The sequence below is a fragment of the Mobula hypostoma genome, chromosome 4 (assembly GCF_963921235.1).
Source record: "Mobula hypostoma chromosome 4, sMobHyp1.1, whole genome shotgun sequence".
Classification (NCBI taxonomy): Eukaryota; Metazoa; Chordata; class Chondrichthyes; order Myliobatiformes; family Myliobatidae; genus Mobula; species Mobula hypostoma.
This window is the reverse complement of record NC_086100.1, coordinates 122538911-122554957: the sequence shown is the minus strand read 5'-3', so window position 1 is coordinate 122554957 and position 16047 is coordinate 122538911. Positions and strand designations below refer to the sequence as shown.

The 16047-nt window shown below is 37.6% G+C and overlaps 1 protein-coding gene across 2 annotated transcripts in view; it reads left to right on the top strand.

Moving 5' to 3' along the window:
- The first annotated feature begins 5519 nt into the window (after positions 1 to 5519).
- The window catches only part of slc10a7 (solute carrier family 10 member 7), a 225734-nt gene continuing 215206 nt past the window's right edge, over positions 5520 to 16047 (top strand). Inside the window, exons 1-4 of one of the 2 annotated variants that reach the window (XM_063045038.1) lie at positions 5520 to 5910; positions 8027 to 8109; positions 11282 to 11418; positions 13580 to 13655. In XM_063045038.1, the coding sequence (XP_062901108.1) occupies positions 5811 to 5910; positions 8027 to 8109; positions 11282 to 11418; positions 13580 to 13655 (396 nt within the window). In that variant the 5' untranslated portion in view covers positions 5520 to 5810. Of the gene's footprint in view, positions 5911 to 8026; positions 8110 to 11281; positions 11419 to 13579; positions 13656 to 16047 lie in introns of those variants that run through there. The other variant, XM_063045039.1, reaches the window with a different exon arrangement.

Here is a 16047-nt window from a genome sequence, read left to right as displayed (position 1 = left end):
CTGGAGGAAGGAGAAATTGTTGAGGGTATTGCCAGACAGAGAAGGATGGTGTGGAGGGGAGCTGGTTAGGTCGTTTGTTGAGAAAGGAGCACTCCACAATCCAAAAGAAAGGTACCAGTTAGTAGGTTAATTGGTCATTGTAAATTGTCCAGTGATTAGGATACAATTAAATCAGGGGATTGCTGGGCGGCGTGGCTCAAAGTCTCGAAACCTATTGTATTTCAATAAATAAAGAAATGAAAATTGGAGAGCTTTAAGGCCACATTGACAGGGGATAGAAGTGTATAGGGACTGAACATCCATGGTGAAAATGAGGCAATAAGAGCCAGGGAATTGAAACTTGTCAAGATCAACAGGATGCAAAGTATTGTGGATGTAGGTAGAAAGGGATTGAACCAAAAGGGTTAGAATGGAGTCGAGGTATGAAGACACAAGTTTATTGGGATAGAAGCAGGTAGAGGCAATGGGCCTGCCCAGATAGTCAGGTTTGTGGATCTTGGGTAGGAGGTAGAAATGAGCAGTGCAGATAAGGGAACTATGAGTTTGGTGGCAGTGGATGGAATTCTCCAGAATTGATGAGGTCAGTGATGGTGTCCGACACAATTTTCTTTTTCAATCTTTTTATTAATATCAAAATCTCAAACATTACAAAAAATTGATACAAAGCTACAGGGCTTACATTGTTAGTAACTAGTATACATGGATAGAAACACAGTTAATACACAGATATTAACCTCCCAAAATCCTACAGAGTACAAATATAGTAGTATATAGAAAAAAATACAAAAATACCCTGGAAAAAGAAAAAAGCAAAAAAAATATGCCCCAATAAGGAAAAAAAACCCTAATCTAAATCAAACTAATCAACTAACCTAAAAAAAAAGAAAAAAAAGAAATGGGCTATTATGTTACATCAGATAAAACCAATGGTGCCATTAACTCCGCTCCTCTCTCCATATATTTAAAAGTAGCAGAATAGATTTGGAGAGGGTCAAACTACATCATATGAAAGTATTGAATAAATGGCCTCCAAGTCTCTTTGAATTTAATAGAAGGATCATAAATGACATTTCTAATTTTTTTTTAATTTAAAAATGACATAGTTTGAGAGAACCATTGAAATGTAGTAGGAGGATTAATCTCTTTCCAATTTAGTAGTATGGATCTTCTAGCCATTAATGTAACAAATGCAATCATCCGACAAGATGAAGAGGTCAAATGAGTTTGTTCTTTCACTGGTAAACCAAAAATTGCAGTAATAGGGTGAGGTTGTAAATCAATATCCAAAACAGTTGAAATAATATCTATCAAAGATATCTTTCCAATACTTCTTCAACAAAGGACATGACCACAACATATGAGTTAAGGAAGCTAGCTCAGAATGACATCTGTCACATATAGGATTTATATGAGAATAATAACGAGCTAATTTATCCTTAGACATATGAGCACTGTGTACTACTTTAAACTGTATCAACACATGTTTAGCACATAGAGAGGAAGAATTAACTAATTGAAATTTTTTTCCCCATTTCTCTGTAGGTAACGTGAGGTTAAGTTCCCTTTCCCAATCATTTTTAATTTTATTAGATACATCTGGATTAATTTTCATAATATTATAAATTATTGCTATTGAACCTTTTTGAGAGGGATTTAAATCTAAAATTTTTCCATAATATACATTGGATATAGATTCAGAAAGGTAGTAAGAACAGTATTTAAAAAGTTTCTAATCTGTAAATATCTAAAGAAGTGGGATCGAGGTAAATTATATTTATTAGATAATTGTTCAAAAGACATGAAACAATTATCTAAAAATAGATCACAAAATCGTATACCTTTGGCTTTCCAGACCAAATAGGCTTGGTCCGTAGTAAAGGGTTGTAAAAAAATTTATATATAATAGGGCTAATAATATGAAGATTGGTTACTGATTACTTTACTTATTTAGGGGTCAAAATTACTAGAAAGCACAAGGATTTATTTAAGGCTAATTTTTTTTTACCTTTAATGGATCAGATTAAATGCTTGCTTACTAAATGGTCACCGATGTCTTTGTCATTAATTGCCGGATAAATGCTGTCAAGATGATTATCTTACCTAAATTTTTATATTTATTTCAAGCGTTACCAATTTTTATTCCAAAATCCTTTTTTGATAATGTTAACTCTAAAATTTCCTCATATATATGGCAGAATAAAATTCCTAGATTAGGTAAAAGATACTTACAGAAGCCCAAAAAGGAGGGTAGTTTGGCATTGCCCAACTTTAGATTTCACTATTGGGCAATTAATATTCGATATTTCAAATTTTGGACATGGAACTTGGATACAATTTCTAGTCCACATTGTGTAAATCTTGAATGTAAATCTGTACAAGGGTTTTCATTGGGTTCTATTCTAGGGACCTCGCTTCCTTTTGCTCTTTCAAAATTGAATAAACAAATGAATAACCCAATAGTTAAATATACTCTTCGAATATGGTTTCAATTTTGAAAATTTTTTGGGTTGATTCAATTCATTTTAGTAAGCCCTATTATATCTAATTTTTTTTTCAACCCTCTATTACGGAGACAGTTTTGTGACGGTCCGCAGTAGGGTAAGTAAGAGGAAGGGTCTGTGGGTTGCCGCCTGGTCTCAGCAAAGGAACGGTCAGTCTGCCAGACTGCAACGGCATCTCTTTCGTCTGCTGGTTTGGTGGTAAGGTTGGGATTGGTGTGGAGAGAGGGGAGGGCAGTGCATTCAGAGGGTGTGAAGTTCGAGGAGGAGGGAGGAGTGCTGAAGACAAGCCAATTTGATGCCTCTTTGGCAATTAGAGATGAAAAGATTCAGAGCAGGCAGAAAACCAGAGTGGTGCGTCCAAGAAGAGGAGGAGGACCGGAGACCGGAGAAGGGGTCATCGGTGCAAGGTGGAGTATTCTTGCCAAACAAGTGGGCTCAGACGGAGGTGACGCAGGCAGAGCTTGGTGTTGTGGCGGACGCAGAACTCACTGAGGTGTGGGTGAAGGGGGAAAAGGTAAGGCCCTTACTGAGGACAAAACTTTCCACCTCCGAGGGGAAGGTCACAAGGAATGGTGAAAAATGCTGGAGATGGAGTTTAATTCAGACAGATGTAAGGTGTTGCATTTTAGGAGCACTAGTAAGGGTAGGTCATAAACTGCTGGAACATAAACCATAAATGGTAGGGTCTTAGGAAATATTGTTCCTCAAACTTGTAATCTCTAAACACAATTTCAAAATAAGTAAAATACATAAACACGAGAAAGCCTGCAGATGCTGGAAATCCAAAGCAACACACCCAAAATACTGGAGGAACTCAGCAGATCAGGCAGCATCTATGGAAATGAAAAAACAGTCAATGTTTTGGGCCAAGACCCTTCTTCAGGACTGTCCTGCAATAAAATACAAGTCACAAAGATGGCAATGCAGGTAGGAACTTGATTAGGAAGGCATATAGGCTACTGGCTATTGTAGGTTGGAGCATCAAATAAAGAATTAGGGAGATCATGCTCAAACTTGGTAAAATCTTTTTTGACCTCATCTGGAGTACCATGTGCAGCCCTAGTCACCAAGGTCTAAGAGGTAGTAGAACTGGAGAAGTTGCAAAGGAAATTCACCTGAATGTTGCCAGTGATGGAACCATTTTGTTGTACACTGAGGCTTGAGAAGGCAGATCTGATTGCACTGGTATGGAGGAGGTTAAGGGATGTGATTGAAGTATATAAAACTATGAGCAATATAGATAGGGTAGACTGCAGGAAACTTTTCCCCATATCAGATGTAGATAAAACTAGAGGACAAAGATTTAGGGTAAGGAGAAATGGTACAGTGGGGATAAGGGGGGAACCTTCCTTACCCAGAGTGTTAAGTGCCTTAATTTCATTGACTGAGAGAGTGCTTAAAGCTGGGTTGTGATAGTATTTAAGTGTCTAAAGGAGCATTTGAATCACTTAAACATAGAGGACTATGGACGAAGTGTTGGGTGATAGGGTTAATATGGAAGGTACTACTGGTTGGCATGGATGAGTTGGTTCCAATGGCCCGTTCTTCTGGTGTATAATTCTTTTTAAGTGATACAGCATGGTAACAACCCTTCTGGTCCAACAAGCCACATTCTTGTGAGTAAGCAATTCAAAACATTTTAAAATTGGCTATTTAGTTGTAAACAGCTAATTTGATCACCTTGGTCTGGTCTGGCTTTAGTGCATCTATACTTGAAATTTAATCTTCTACCCAATCGCTTGTTTTATAATTGAGTTCTCAAGGCCTTCTCACAACAAACTAAGACAGATAATAAGCACCACTTTGTCAGTTACTGGGAGTAACGATCAACCTTTTACATTTTCCAGATAACACTACCATGATTTTCTACCAAGGTGAACCTAATTTTCCAAACAGTTGGTCCTTATAATCTTCCAATCTTAAAGATAATGATAAAAATCCACTTCCTCCCTTAGCATTTACTAACCAAGTGCTAACTGGGAAAGTGAGATCCAAACATGTATTATCCTAAGGAAAAATGCCAGACCTTTTTCCCCCTGTGGATTTGTTTGTTTACCCAACTTGTAATTTATGCAATCTTACTTTAAGTACATTTTGCACCTCTCTTTAAATCCCTACATCACTCGGAATTCTCCAGTATTTTTAATCTTCTACATAGTGACGGATTTCCTAAATTCTCTAATTATACCACATCGTTTCTCTGAACCTGCTTCATGCAGAGACAAATAATATTTTCCAATAAATGAAAGGATCCTACAGCGTTGAATATTGGATGTTATTTGAACCATTCTTATGCAGTTAAAAAGTCAATTCAAAACAGAGATCATAGAACAACATGGCATCAAATTTTTCTCCTCACTTATTTTAAATTAGAATGATGCACAAGGTGAATAGAATTGTAAATTAGAAATGCGAGTTAATTTTGCAATCTCACCTCGGCATCAAATACTTTCACTCAGAGCATTACACTACGAAATGCAAAATACTGTACATTTCCACTATTTGCCTCAGTTCACGTCTCCACAACATTGTTCAGTGTCCTTTCCTAAACTATTCGTCCTATATATTAGCAAAAATGCCAAAATTAGGCTGCAGCTTCTTCCGCGACACGAGGCATAAATATTGCCAAAGGCATAATTTCACGCTTGTAATTTGTAGATGACGGTGGAGACCTTCTCTGCATGTTGGTGGCGAAGCCAGCCTCTGACTGAATATTCATTCATTCCCCTCTTCATGCCGTCAGTAGTTTTTAAGAACTGAATAATATTTTAATATACATTACTAAAACATTTTAGAACACGTTTTAAATAATCCCAATAATAACTAACTCAACATTTGTTGAAATAGAACAATAAGATCTGTTTTGGATTTACGTCAAAATTTAGACGTGCAACGCGATGCCTGGCGCCCACACACGACAGGTATGTATATTGCACCGTTTGGTGTGTTTTAAGCATGCGTTATATAATTGCAGACTCCCGAAAAGCAGGATTATAATCAGCTGGTACTGAACTTGCACATCGCTGTCCTACGGCCTCGCGAGTCGCCGGCGTCCTGTCGGCGGGAGCGGGATCCACGGTGGACGATCGCAGCAGGCCCATGGCTCGCAGCGCGCCCTTATTGTCGGGCTATTGGTGCCAGCTATCCTTTAAAAAGATGCTTGCCTCCGCCCCGGTGTTGCTCCTCCTCGGTTCCGCCTCCTGACGTGCCGCTTGTGTCCGGCGGTGGAAGCGGAATTGGGTGGTTGTTGCGGCGCAGTGAGACGTGCAGACGTCGCGGGGCCAGACCGGCTCTGTTCTCTTCCCCGTCATGGGGCTGCTGGAGCGTGTGAGGCGGCAGTGGTTCCTGCTGGGCATCGTGCTGGTGATCACCTTTGCGAAACTACAGCCTTCCGTGGGGATGCATGGAGGTAAGCCTCAGTGGTCGGGTGTGTAAGGCAGGAGAGAAACCTGGTGGCTGAGCTGTACACCGGCGGAACATGAACAGGCCCGTTTGTATGGGAATCATTCAGGGAGCAACTTGATTGCGCGTCCAAGCCTGTACCACTTCTAATTCCCATTAAGACTGGGAGTGTTGCAGGTTTTGCCTCCTTGTGCACATTACCAACCTTGCGGATGACACGTTTCAAACTCATTTGTTTGTGAATGTAATGATACCTCGGTGCTTTAAAACACAAATATATATCTACTCACAAAGTGCTTATCCATTATAAACACGAAAGATTCTGCAGATGCTAGAAACCTTGAGCAATAATACACACACACAATGCTGGAGGAACTCAGCAAGTCATACACTATCTATGGAGGGGAATAAACAGTCGACGTTGCAAGCCGGAACCTGCTTCAGCACTGGAGAGGCAAAGCGGCAGAATTCAGAATAAGGAGATGGGAGGGGAAGGAGTACAAGCTAGTAGGTGATGGGTGAGACCAGGTGGGGAAAGAGGTAGAAGTAAGAAACTGGGGAAGGATAGGTGGTAGAAGAAGGGATCTAATAAGAGAGGACAGGGGACGGAAGGGAAGGAGGGGGTAACCAGAGAGAGATGATGGGCAGGTGCAGAGAAGAGAAGGTGTGAGAAGTTAATCAGAGTGAGGAATGGGAAAGAGAAATGCCACTCTTTGTTCATGGTGATATTTTGGTGGTATTTATATTTTATTGCTTTACAAAGAATGAAGATTAACTTTACAGCTAGTGTGAATATTTGCAAAGTCATTCCCATTGGTACAATAAGTTGTATAGCACTTTTCTTTGGACACACCAAACCACTTTGTCAATTAAGTACTTCAAAATTTAGCTAACGTGTCAGCCAATTTGCCCAAAGCAAACTTACAGCCAACCCAATTGCAATAACTTTTTTATGATGTTAATTGGGGGATTTTTTTGAGACACTGGGCTAGCTTCTTTGTTCTTTGAAATGGTGGTAGGCTCTAAAAGAAGTCTTGGTTTAAATGCAAAAAGATTGCAGCTCTCCCTCAGTATTGTTACAATGTCAGCTTAAAAGTTTTGTGATGCAACATGCAATCATCCAACTTGGAGAATGTCACTAATGTTTTTGTGGTAATACAGTGAAGCAGCAAGAATGTCTGCTTAAAGTGAGCTAAACCTGAATAAATAGTGACTGAAACTTCTTTTGTTTTACTTAAAATGTCATATTATTCATAGTGGTTATTGTGTATAGTGACATTCTGACTGAAACTTCTTTTGTTTTACTTAAAATGTCATATTATTCATAGTGGTTATTGTGTATAGTGACATTCCAAATATTGCATTGAAAATTGATTTTATTTGCAAGTGTATTGATCTCATAATTTAAGTTATAAAGTTGATCTATTATTATAATGTCTTTTTTCTTATTGGGGAATTACTTTGTGCTGCTGATTTCTATGCTGGATGTATTTTTACATACTTTCTCTTGGGTGAATTACATTAAATATGTGGGTGACCTTGTATGTTGATCAGAGTAGAAGTATAGTAATCAGCAAACCAACCATCCCTAATAATCTCCTAATCTTCTAATATTACTCCTTAGAATTTTGAGTGTACTATAGAGCATCTTTAATATCTGTTGCTTACAAATGATATTAAACAAGTACAGCCTTTTGATAAGATGTTAAACTGTGGCCTAACCAGCTCAGTTGAATGTTTTTACAAAAAAATCATTGCACTATTACAAAATAATTTCTGTATCTTAGCCAATACAAATTACCTTCTGGAACTTTAAGAATTATTAAGGGTGGGTCATTTAAATTTTTAACTGGAGGAAATATAGATTTGATGAACAAATTAAAGCATTCCCAAGTTTAGTCGACTTCAGCTCAGTGTAGACTACACAGCCGATAATGTAATATTAAGCAATAAACTGAACAAATAGAAAATAATATTAAGTATTTTTTACTTTTTTTACATTTGAAGATACCTGATGTTTCATTTTGGTATTTGACTTAAATATTTTGTGTTCTGAACTTCAACACTTAAAAAGTTATCTCTTTTCTAATCAAGTTTTGATTTTGTATTTTACTTTTTAATAGGGCCATTGAAACCAGAAATTACGATAACTTATATTGCCGTTTCTACTATATTTTTTAACAGTGGGCTTTCATTAAAGACTGAGGTAAGTTTTCATGATTCAGACTTAATGCAATCAAAGCATGGCTTTGTAAAATATTGGCAAACAAACAAAATATTGCCAACAAATTTCCAACTACTATGTGTAGGCCTGTGTTTCTTTGTCAATGAAGTATGTCATGTGCAAGCCAAAATGTAATTAGAGCTAAATTTAGAATATTAGAATGTGTATATATCAAAAAGCTGAATGCTAGAAACTCCTGACAAAACTCAGCAGTTTCATGTTAAAGCAACATACATCAAAGTTGCTGGTGAACGCAGCAGGCCAAGCAGCATCTATAGGAAGAGGTGCGCCTCTTCCTATAGATGCTGCTTGGCCTGCTGCGTTCACCAGCAACTTTGATGTATGTTGCTTGAATTTCCAGCATTTGCAGAATTCCTGTTGTTTGAGTTTCATGTTAAAGATGTGATAAATTACATTTTTCAGTTCCAATGGGAGTTTTTTTCCACGTTCCTCTCTTGCTGCAGAAGTGCTGCATGACTTGTTGGCAGCATTTTCTAGTTTTGTATACATGTGCAGTTTTATTAAATTCATTTTAATATCCAGTTTACTGCCTTGAAATATTGGGAACAAATTGTAGGATTTTTTAAAAAATATGAAGCCTATTTCAAAAGATTTCTAATGATTTTCTGCTGAGTTGCAGTTCTTTGAGCATATGTGAATGTTTCAGTCAGGAAGCCATGGCTTAAATATCAATCCTCATTTAGAGTTCTGTCTTTTGGATGAAAATTAAATTGAGCATCCATGTAATGGTTTGGTTAGAATGTAATGATTCTGTGGAACAATTTGGAGAGAAGTAGAAGGGTCCTTTTGGTATGGCAATCTTTATACCTTAGTGAGCACCACTAAATCATCTTATATAATTATGCTTGATTGTTTTTTGTGATGCTCCGGAAGAACATATAAGAGCCTTAGGACTTACTCCACCAGGTTCAAGAACAGCTACTACCTCTCAACCATCAAGCTCTTGAACAAACTACACTCACTTGCTCATTCACTGAGATATTCCCACAACCAGTGATCTCACTTTAAGGACTTTTTATTTTGTTATCTCACTATTTATTGCTATTTATTTATATTTGCATTTGCACAGTTTGTTGTCTTCTGCACTCTGGCTGATCTTTTTACTGATCTTGTTATGGCTGCTATTCTAGATTTGCTGAGGATGCCCACAGGAAAATGTTTCTCAGGGTTGTATATGGTGAAATCTACGTACTTTGGAAATAAATTTACTTTGAACTCTGAGCCAAATCCATTATAATGATATTACATTTCAAAACCTATTTTGTTGGATGTGATTAGACACCTGCTATCTTAGTTTTCTCCCCTGCCCATTTATTGCTTTTATAATTTTATACACTGTGTGTAATATTTTAAATTTTATACACTTGACTCTAATCAAGCTGCTAAGAGATGCATAAAGGTGGCTATGGGTTACTTTTGTTTCTTTTCTAATAACAAATGGCTTGATTTCTGTTCATTTATCCCCTTGAAGATTCTTTGGTTAAATGTCACTTTGGTTAAAAGTAAAGAAAAATTGGTTACTTTTAGATAATCAGTTGATGTTAGCAGCAGTGCCCAGGAGATCTGTATCATAACCTTGTAAGTGAGAAGATCCCACTTCGAAAAGAACTGTTTGTTTTTTGGGTGATACACCACCTATTCATTTTACATGATTATTACAAACACTGAATAAAGACTTGATTTTATGTTATACCACCTTCTAGCTCTACCATGTTAGTTTGGAAACCCAAGTTGTAGTTCTCTGGGAATCTAGCATCTTCCAAGAAACAAGAGTATTTCTTCTCTGTTGTATCTTAACAAGCATAAAAATCATTACAAGGAATTGAGAAGTGCCCTATTTTCTTAGCTGCATGTGAACAGTGCAATCGGAAATGGCCGGGGGCGGGGGGGGGGAGGGGGTGCGGATGGAGGGAGGGGAAGAAACAAGTAGTTAGAAATCTGTCAAAGGACTTGCATGGAATCCAATGACAGAACTTGCCTTGCTAGTATTTCTCAGCAATATGCTGAAGAATTCACCTCACCACACCTAAACCAGCCAGAATTAATGTTCTGCAGACACAGGTATGCTGTGTGGACGTTCAACACTAATCTGTACTCAGCTTGATCCCAGAATTAACAATGAGGTGAAAACAGTTTATTTTAGCAATGTTGAAAATGAACTTAAACCTGCATATATGTATATTTTTCACTTTGAAGACATTTTCTGGATCTTCACATTCATCTTTTAAAAACATTATACAAATGATGGTATTTCAGCAGTGGAACATCAGACTATAAACATGAGCAAGTTTGCAGATGCTGGAAATTCAAAGCAATACATACAAAGTGCTGGAGAATGTCAGCAGGTCAGGCAGCATCTATGGAGATGAATAAACAGTCGACATTTCAGGCTCAGCCCCTTTTTCTGGACTGAGAAGGGGGGAAGATGCTAGAATAAAAAGGTGGGGGAGGGGAAAGAGGCTAGCTGGAAGATGATGGATGAAGCTGGGTGGGAAAAGTCGAGGAGTGGAGAAGAAAGACTCCGATAGTAGAGAAGAGTGGACCATGGGAGGAGGGGAAGGAGGAGGGGACTCTGAAGGGAGTGATAAATAGGTGAGAAGAGATGAAAGGTCAAAGTAGGGAATAGGGAGAAGATTTTTTAACTGGAAAGGGTAAATCAATATTCATGCCATTCGGTTGGAGGCTACACTGATGGAATACAAGGTGTTGCTCTGCCACCCTTGGGTGTCCTCATCTTGGCCCAAGAGGAGGCCATGAACCGACTTGTCAGAACTTCAGACTAGCCTGCAACTGGTGTCCATGAACATTTGACTTGGAAATGAAAGCACAGACACTGAGCCAAGAATGACATTGTTTATTATTATATTTGGCTGAAGACCAAATGTATGGAAAAATCACTGGTGATACTATCCAGACATAGTTTTAATAGTATTCTGAGATTTTATACCTATGATCTAATAGATTTTGGGTATTGAGTATTCTAACTGGAAAAGAGAAAATCATGGAGGTGCTTTTTCAATAAATCCTGTTTATAGTTTCAGTAAGGTTTGTTTGGAAAGTAAATAAATATTTTAAATTCACGGAAGTATTGTGCTCTTGGGTAAACTGTTTTTCTCTCTTTCTCGTGTTTCAGGAGCTGACCAATGCTCTGATGCATGTCAAACTTCATATGTTTGTACAGGCCTTTACGCTTGTGTTTTTCCCGACGGCTATTTGGTTTTATCTTAAGTTATTAGCTCTGACGTCTATAAACCCGTGGCTTTTAAAAGGGTAAGGCTTTTGCTTCTAATTATGATTTTAATATGTTTCAATATTTGATATTTTAAAAAAAAGTTTTAGGAAGTATTTGTTAAATATGACATTGTCCAATGCAGTGGGTTTGAGTTATAAAGTGACTGTTACTTAAAGTTTTCAACATTATTAAATTTTCACAGCAAATTAACATCTAATGTTTCCTAACCTGTGTTCTTCAAAAAAAAAGATGAATGAGAAAAATATTGCAGAGGAACTATCGTATGTTTTCTAATTATGCTGGGAAACTGTTCATGGCAGTTTAATCTTGAGTGTTAAACTAATTACTTAGAAGTCAATAAACTTATTTTCCTTGAAGGAAAGCAAACATTCCAGACCCTTTAGTAGAGTGCTGTTTCAGTTGCAGTTATTGAGAAATGTTGACCTTATTTCCCCCAGGGTATTAACCTTAATTATTTGAAACAGATTTGACTTTATGCATACATGTATCTCCAGCATTTGGAGATTTCTGACATTAGTTATTCAGGTTTAACTTCTGCACAAGAGTTGCATTTTTATTGAACTTGTATAAATTATCACAAAATATTGCATATTACTTCACAAAAGTCTATTATTTTCATTAGAAATTCGAGATAACTTGTAACTCTGGAGATCTATTCAGTTATAGGAGTATTCAGTTCCTGCAAACTGATTGTAACCAAACGGTCCACAAGTAGGAAATGTGACAGTGAACCGAATTCCCAGGCTGCGGATGGTGACTGCAGTCAGGCAGTAGTCAGCAAACCCATGCTGCTGGTCTCCCAAATGTTTGTTTAAATGTATGGGCTGTCTGTAGGCTGGGTGTTCATAAGCTGGAGATGATCTGTACATAGAGACAAATTGATTCCGTCTGTGTAATGAGCATCATTCTTGGTATAAAGAAAGAAATGCAATGCAATTCTGTAGAAGTTCCCAAAGATTCTGGTACAAATAGTTTTCTCTGCACTGTTAATCCCGTCAATCCTGCCTAATGTAATGGTAGTGAAGGTCTGAAAGGCTGCTAGAAAATCCTGGACTTAAGAAAATTCAGCCCAATCAAACTGCTAAGAAATAAAATATTCCATAAAATCTTGATGGACGCAATGGCACAATATTTATGCTAATTCTTTTCTACAGAATAAAATTAGTCTTTTGTTTTTTGTCTCAGCAATGCCACATTTCTTTATTTCCAGCATCCAAGATTTCTGGTACTCATACATTGTGTAACAGCTATAGAAGGGTTGGTAATGGGCAAACCAGGTTTATGTTTGTGCCAGGAGCATGAAACTCCTTCTAAGGCTGAATGAAAACAAGACCATTCAGAACATGCATCTCAGAGATGTTTTGGTATAATAGAACATGGCTTTCAACGAAAGTTCTCTTTTATCCAGAAGTGTAAATGCATTGGCTAGCCCCTATTGATGTCCCAGGACAATTATTCCTAAGTTTTTATGTACTTTCAATAATATAGTAATCAAATGAAGGTGAGCCTTTTTGAAATTTTGATTAAAATGTTGCTGAGTTTAGAAATTGTAAATAATGCTACTAGAAAATGCAGAATATGTGTGTCTTTGGGAAGATCCTTCAATGGATCTTGATTTTTATTTTGAGAAGATGAATAGGAATTACAGAAATACATGTTTGGAAGTGGTTCTATAATTTCTGATTGCTATTTTTTAAACTTTCAAATCAAAGAATTACATTATGTATAGATTTTAGAAATGCTTTAAGCTTCAAACTTCAGCATAAACATCTTTAACTGTAAAAGTGATTGCTAGTACAAGGATGGAGCAGGGCACCGATCAGTTGCCGGACGTCTTTTTATTGCTGACTATTGTAAAATGTGATCATAAATTTTGAAATTCAACTTCCTTCCCAAAGTTTCAAGATTCATATTGGGGTATTCAGTAAATATGTTAGCAGATAATAAAACATCTTCCTTTGATTTAAATGTATTATGTACAGGTTTAAAACATTGACTATTTTTGATACATACTTAACCAATGCCACTGATAGATAAATAATCTACTATTGGAATTGAATGCTTGTAGAAGGCATATGAAATTCATTTGCACCTGTTTAAATGGGCTAAGAAGTTTATACAAGGCAAATACTTTGGAAAATACTACTCTTCTAACTGTGTTTTGGGCTTCTGTTCCAGTTTGCAGACTGTTGGTTGTATGCCGCCTCCAGTGTCATCTGCTGTAATCCTTACCAAAGCAGTTGGTGGAAATGAGGTAGGTGTGACATTGGATCTTTAATCGTATTTTAAGAGTTCAATTCCAGAGAAATGATTATAATTCATTTATTTTTTCTGGCTTAATTTGTGTCTTTATAGTAAGTTTATAGTAATAATGCATGATATCAGCAAGGGAGGGAAAAGACCTAGCAACTAATTTCAGTCTGCCAGTTGTGTAACTATTAGTGGTTGCTCTTCTTTCACTCTACTTTAAAATATCTTCACTTATCTAACCCATAGGAAACACCTATATGTGTATGTTTTTAATGTATCTATTTAGTGGAATTATAGATCACTGTTAAGTCCAGCATTAATTGTTCACTCCTAATTGCTCTTGTGAAGGTGATGCTAATCTTCTGGTGAAAGTGAATAGACTGGTGTTGGGTAGGAAGTTCTAGAACTTGGATCCAGCAACGAAAAAGGAGTTGTGTTATATTTCTGATATTTATGACGACAAGGAGCTTTTGAAGGTATTGCCATTCCTGGTTGCATGAGCCACAGGTTTATGCCATGGTACTGGAATAAGTTAGGGAAATAGCTGTAGTTAACTTTGTAGATGGTACACACTGTAGTCACACTGCAGTGGTGACGAATGTGGGTATTTAGGATGGTCCTTGGGGTGCCATTTGAAAAGCTAGTGTTGTCTTGGATAATTTTGAGCTTCTGGAATGCTATTGCTACACTTATCCAGGCTTGTAGACAGTATTCTATAACATCTCTGATACATGCATTATATCACGAGGTAAAGGTAAGTCATTCCCTTTAGGATAACCTGTTCTTCTACCGACAGTATTTCTGTGACTGGTCAACTGGTTTCCTGCACAATGCTGAAAACCAGGATGTTGATGGTGGGGCATTTGACAGTGTTAATGCTGTTGAGCTTTGAGGGTTAATAGTTAGGTTCTCTCTTGCTGGAGATGTTCAATTCATGGCAGTTGTTTGGTACAAATGCTCCTTGCCTTTTATCAACTCGTGCTTAAATGTTGTTTGGGTCTTGCTGCACACAACCATTGATAGCATAATTTTCTGAGTTGTTTAAGAAATTGAACATTGCCAAATCATCAGCAACTACATACACTTATGAGGGAATCTGCCCTGCTTTTTTATGGACACGTCATAGCTGGACAGTTTTCCTTTTAAGATATGCAGATTTTATTACTGCATTGCAGTAAGTTAGTTGGAGGCACAGGTAGAATACATCTGTGTACTGCAGCATCAGTGATGCAGTACAAAGATGTTGTATGTTTCCATCACCTTTACTTTAGGATGTAGAACATACATCCTAAAGTAGTAGAGTAGAGTAGTACAACATGGCATGGGCCCTTCAGTTCACCACGTTGTGCCAACCACTATAAACCTACTGCACAATCAATCTTAACCTTTCCTCCTACACAAGCCATACGTAACCCTCCATTTTGCTTGCATGATTACACCTATCTGAGAGACTTTTAAATATCCCTTGTACTAGCACCACTGGCAGTGCATTCCAGGTACCCACCAGTCTGTATAAAAACAAAACCTAACTCTGACATCTCCCCAAATTTTCCTCCACATGCCTTAAGTAGATCTCTTCTGGTATTAGTCAATGGTCGTTGCCACCCTGGGGGGAGAAAGGATGCTGGCTGCCCACGCTCTATACAACTCTATCAAGTCCACCTGTCATTTTCCGTTGTACAAAAGAGAAATGCCTTGGCTCGCTTCACCTTTCCTCATAAGACGTGTCTCTAATCCAGGTAGGAAAATGATAAATCTCTTCTGCACCTTCTCTAAAGCTTTCGCATCCTTGCTATAATGAAGTGACAAGAATGAATACAGTACTCCAAGTCAAAACTTGAAGTTTGTTAAAACTTTGTCAAACTGCTATAAATGCATTGTGGAGTGTAACCTAACTGGTTTAATTGTGGCCTGGTATGGAAACACCGATGCCAAGGAATGGAACAAGCTACAGAAAGTAATGGATAAAGCCTAATCCATCACAGGCAAAACCCTCCAAACAATTATATGGCGTACAGCTGTAAGAAAGCAGCATCATCATAAGGATTTCCATTATCCAGGCTATGCCCTCTTCTCGCTACTATTGTTGCACAGGAGGGACAGAAACCTTACAAAAGAAAGATTAGCTACATTTGTCATGTACATTGAAACGTACAGTAAAATGCGTTGTTTGGATCAATAATTTGCACATTCCAAGCATGTGCTGGGGGTAGCCTGCAGGTATTGCCATGCTTCTGGCACCAACATATGCCCACCCGTACATTACTAATCCATATGTCTTTGAAAAGTGGGAGGAAACCGGTGCACTCAACGGAAATTCTCGTGGTTGGCTGGAGAACATATAAATTCCTTACAGACAACGGCAGGAATTGATTCCCGATCACTAATGCTGTAAA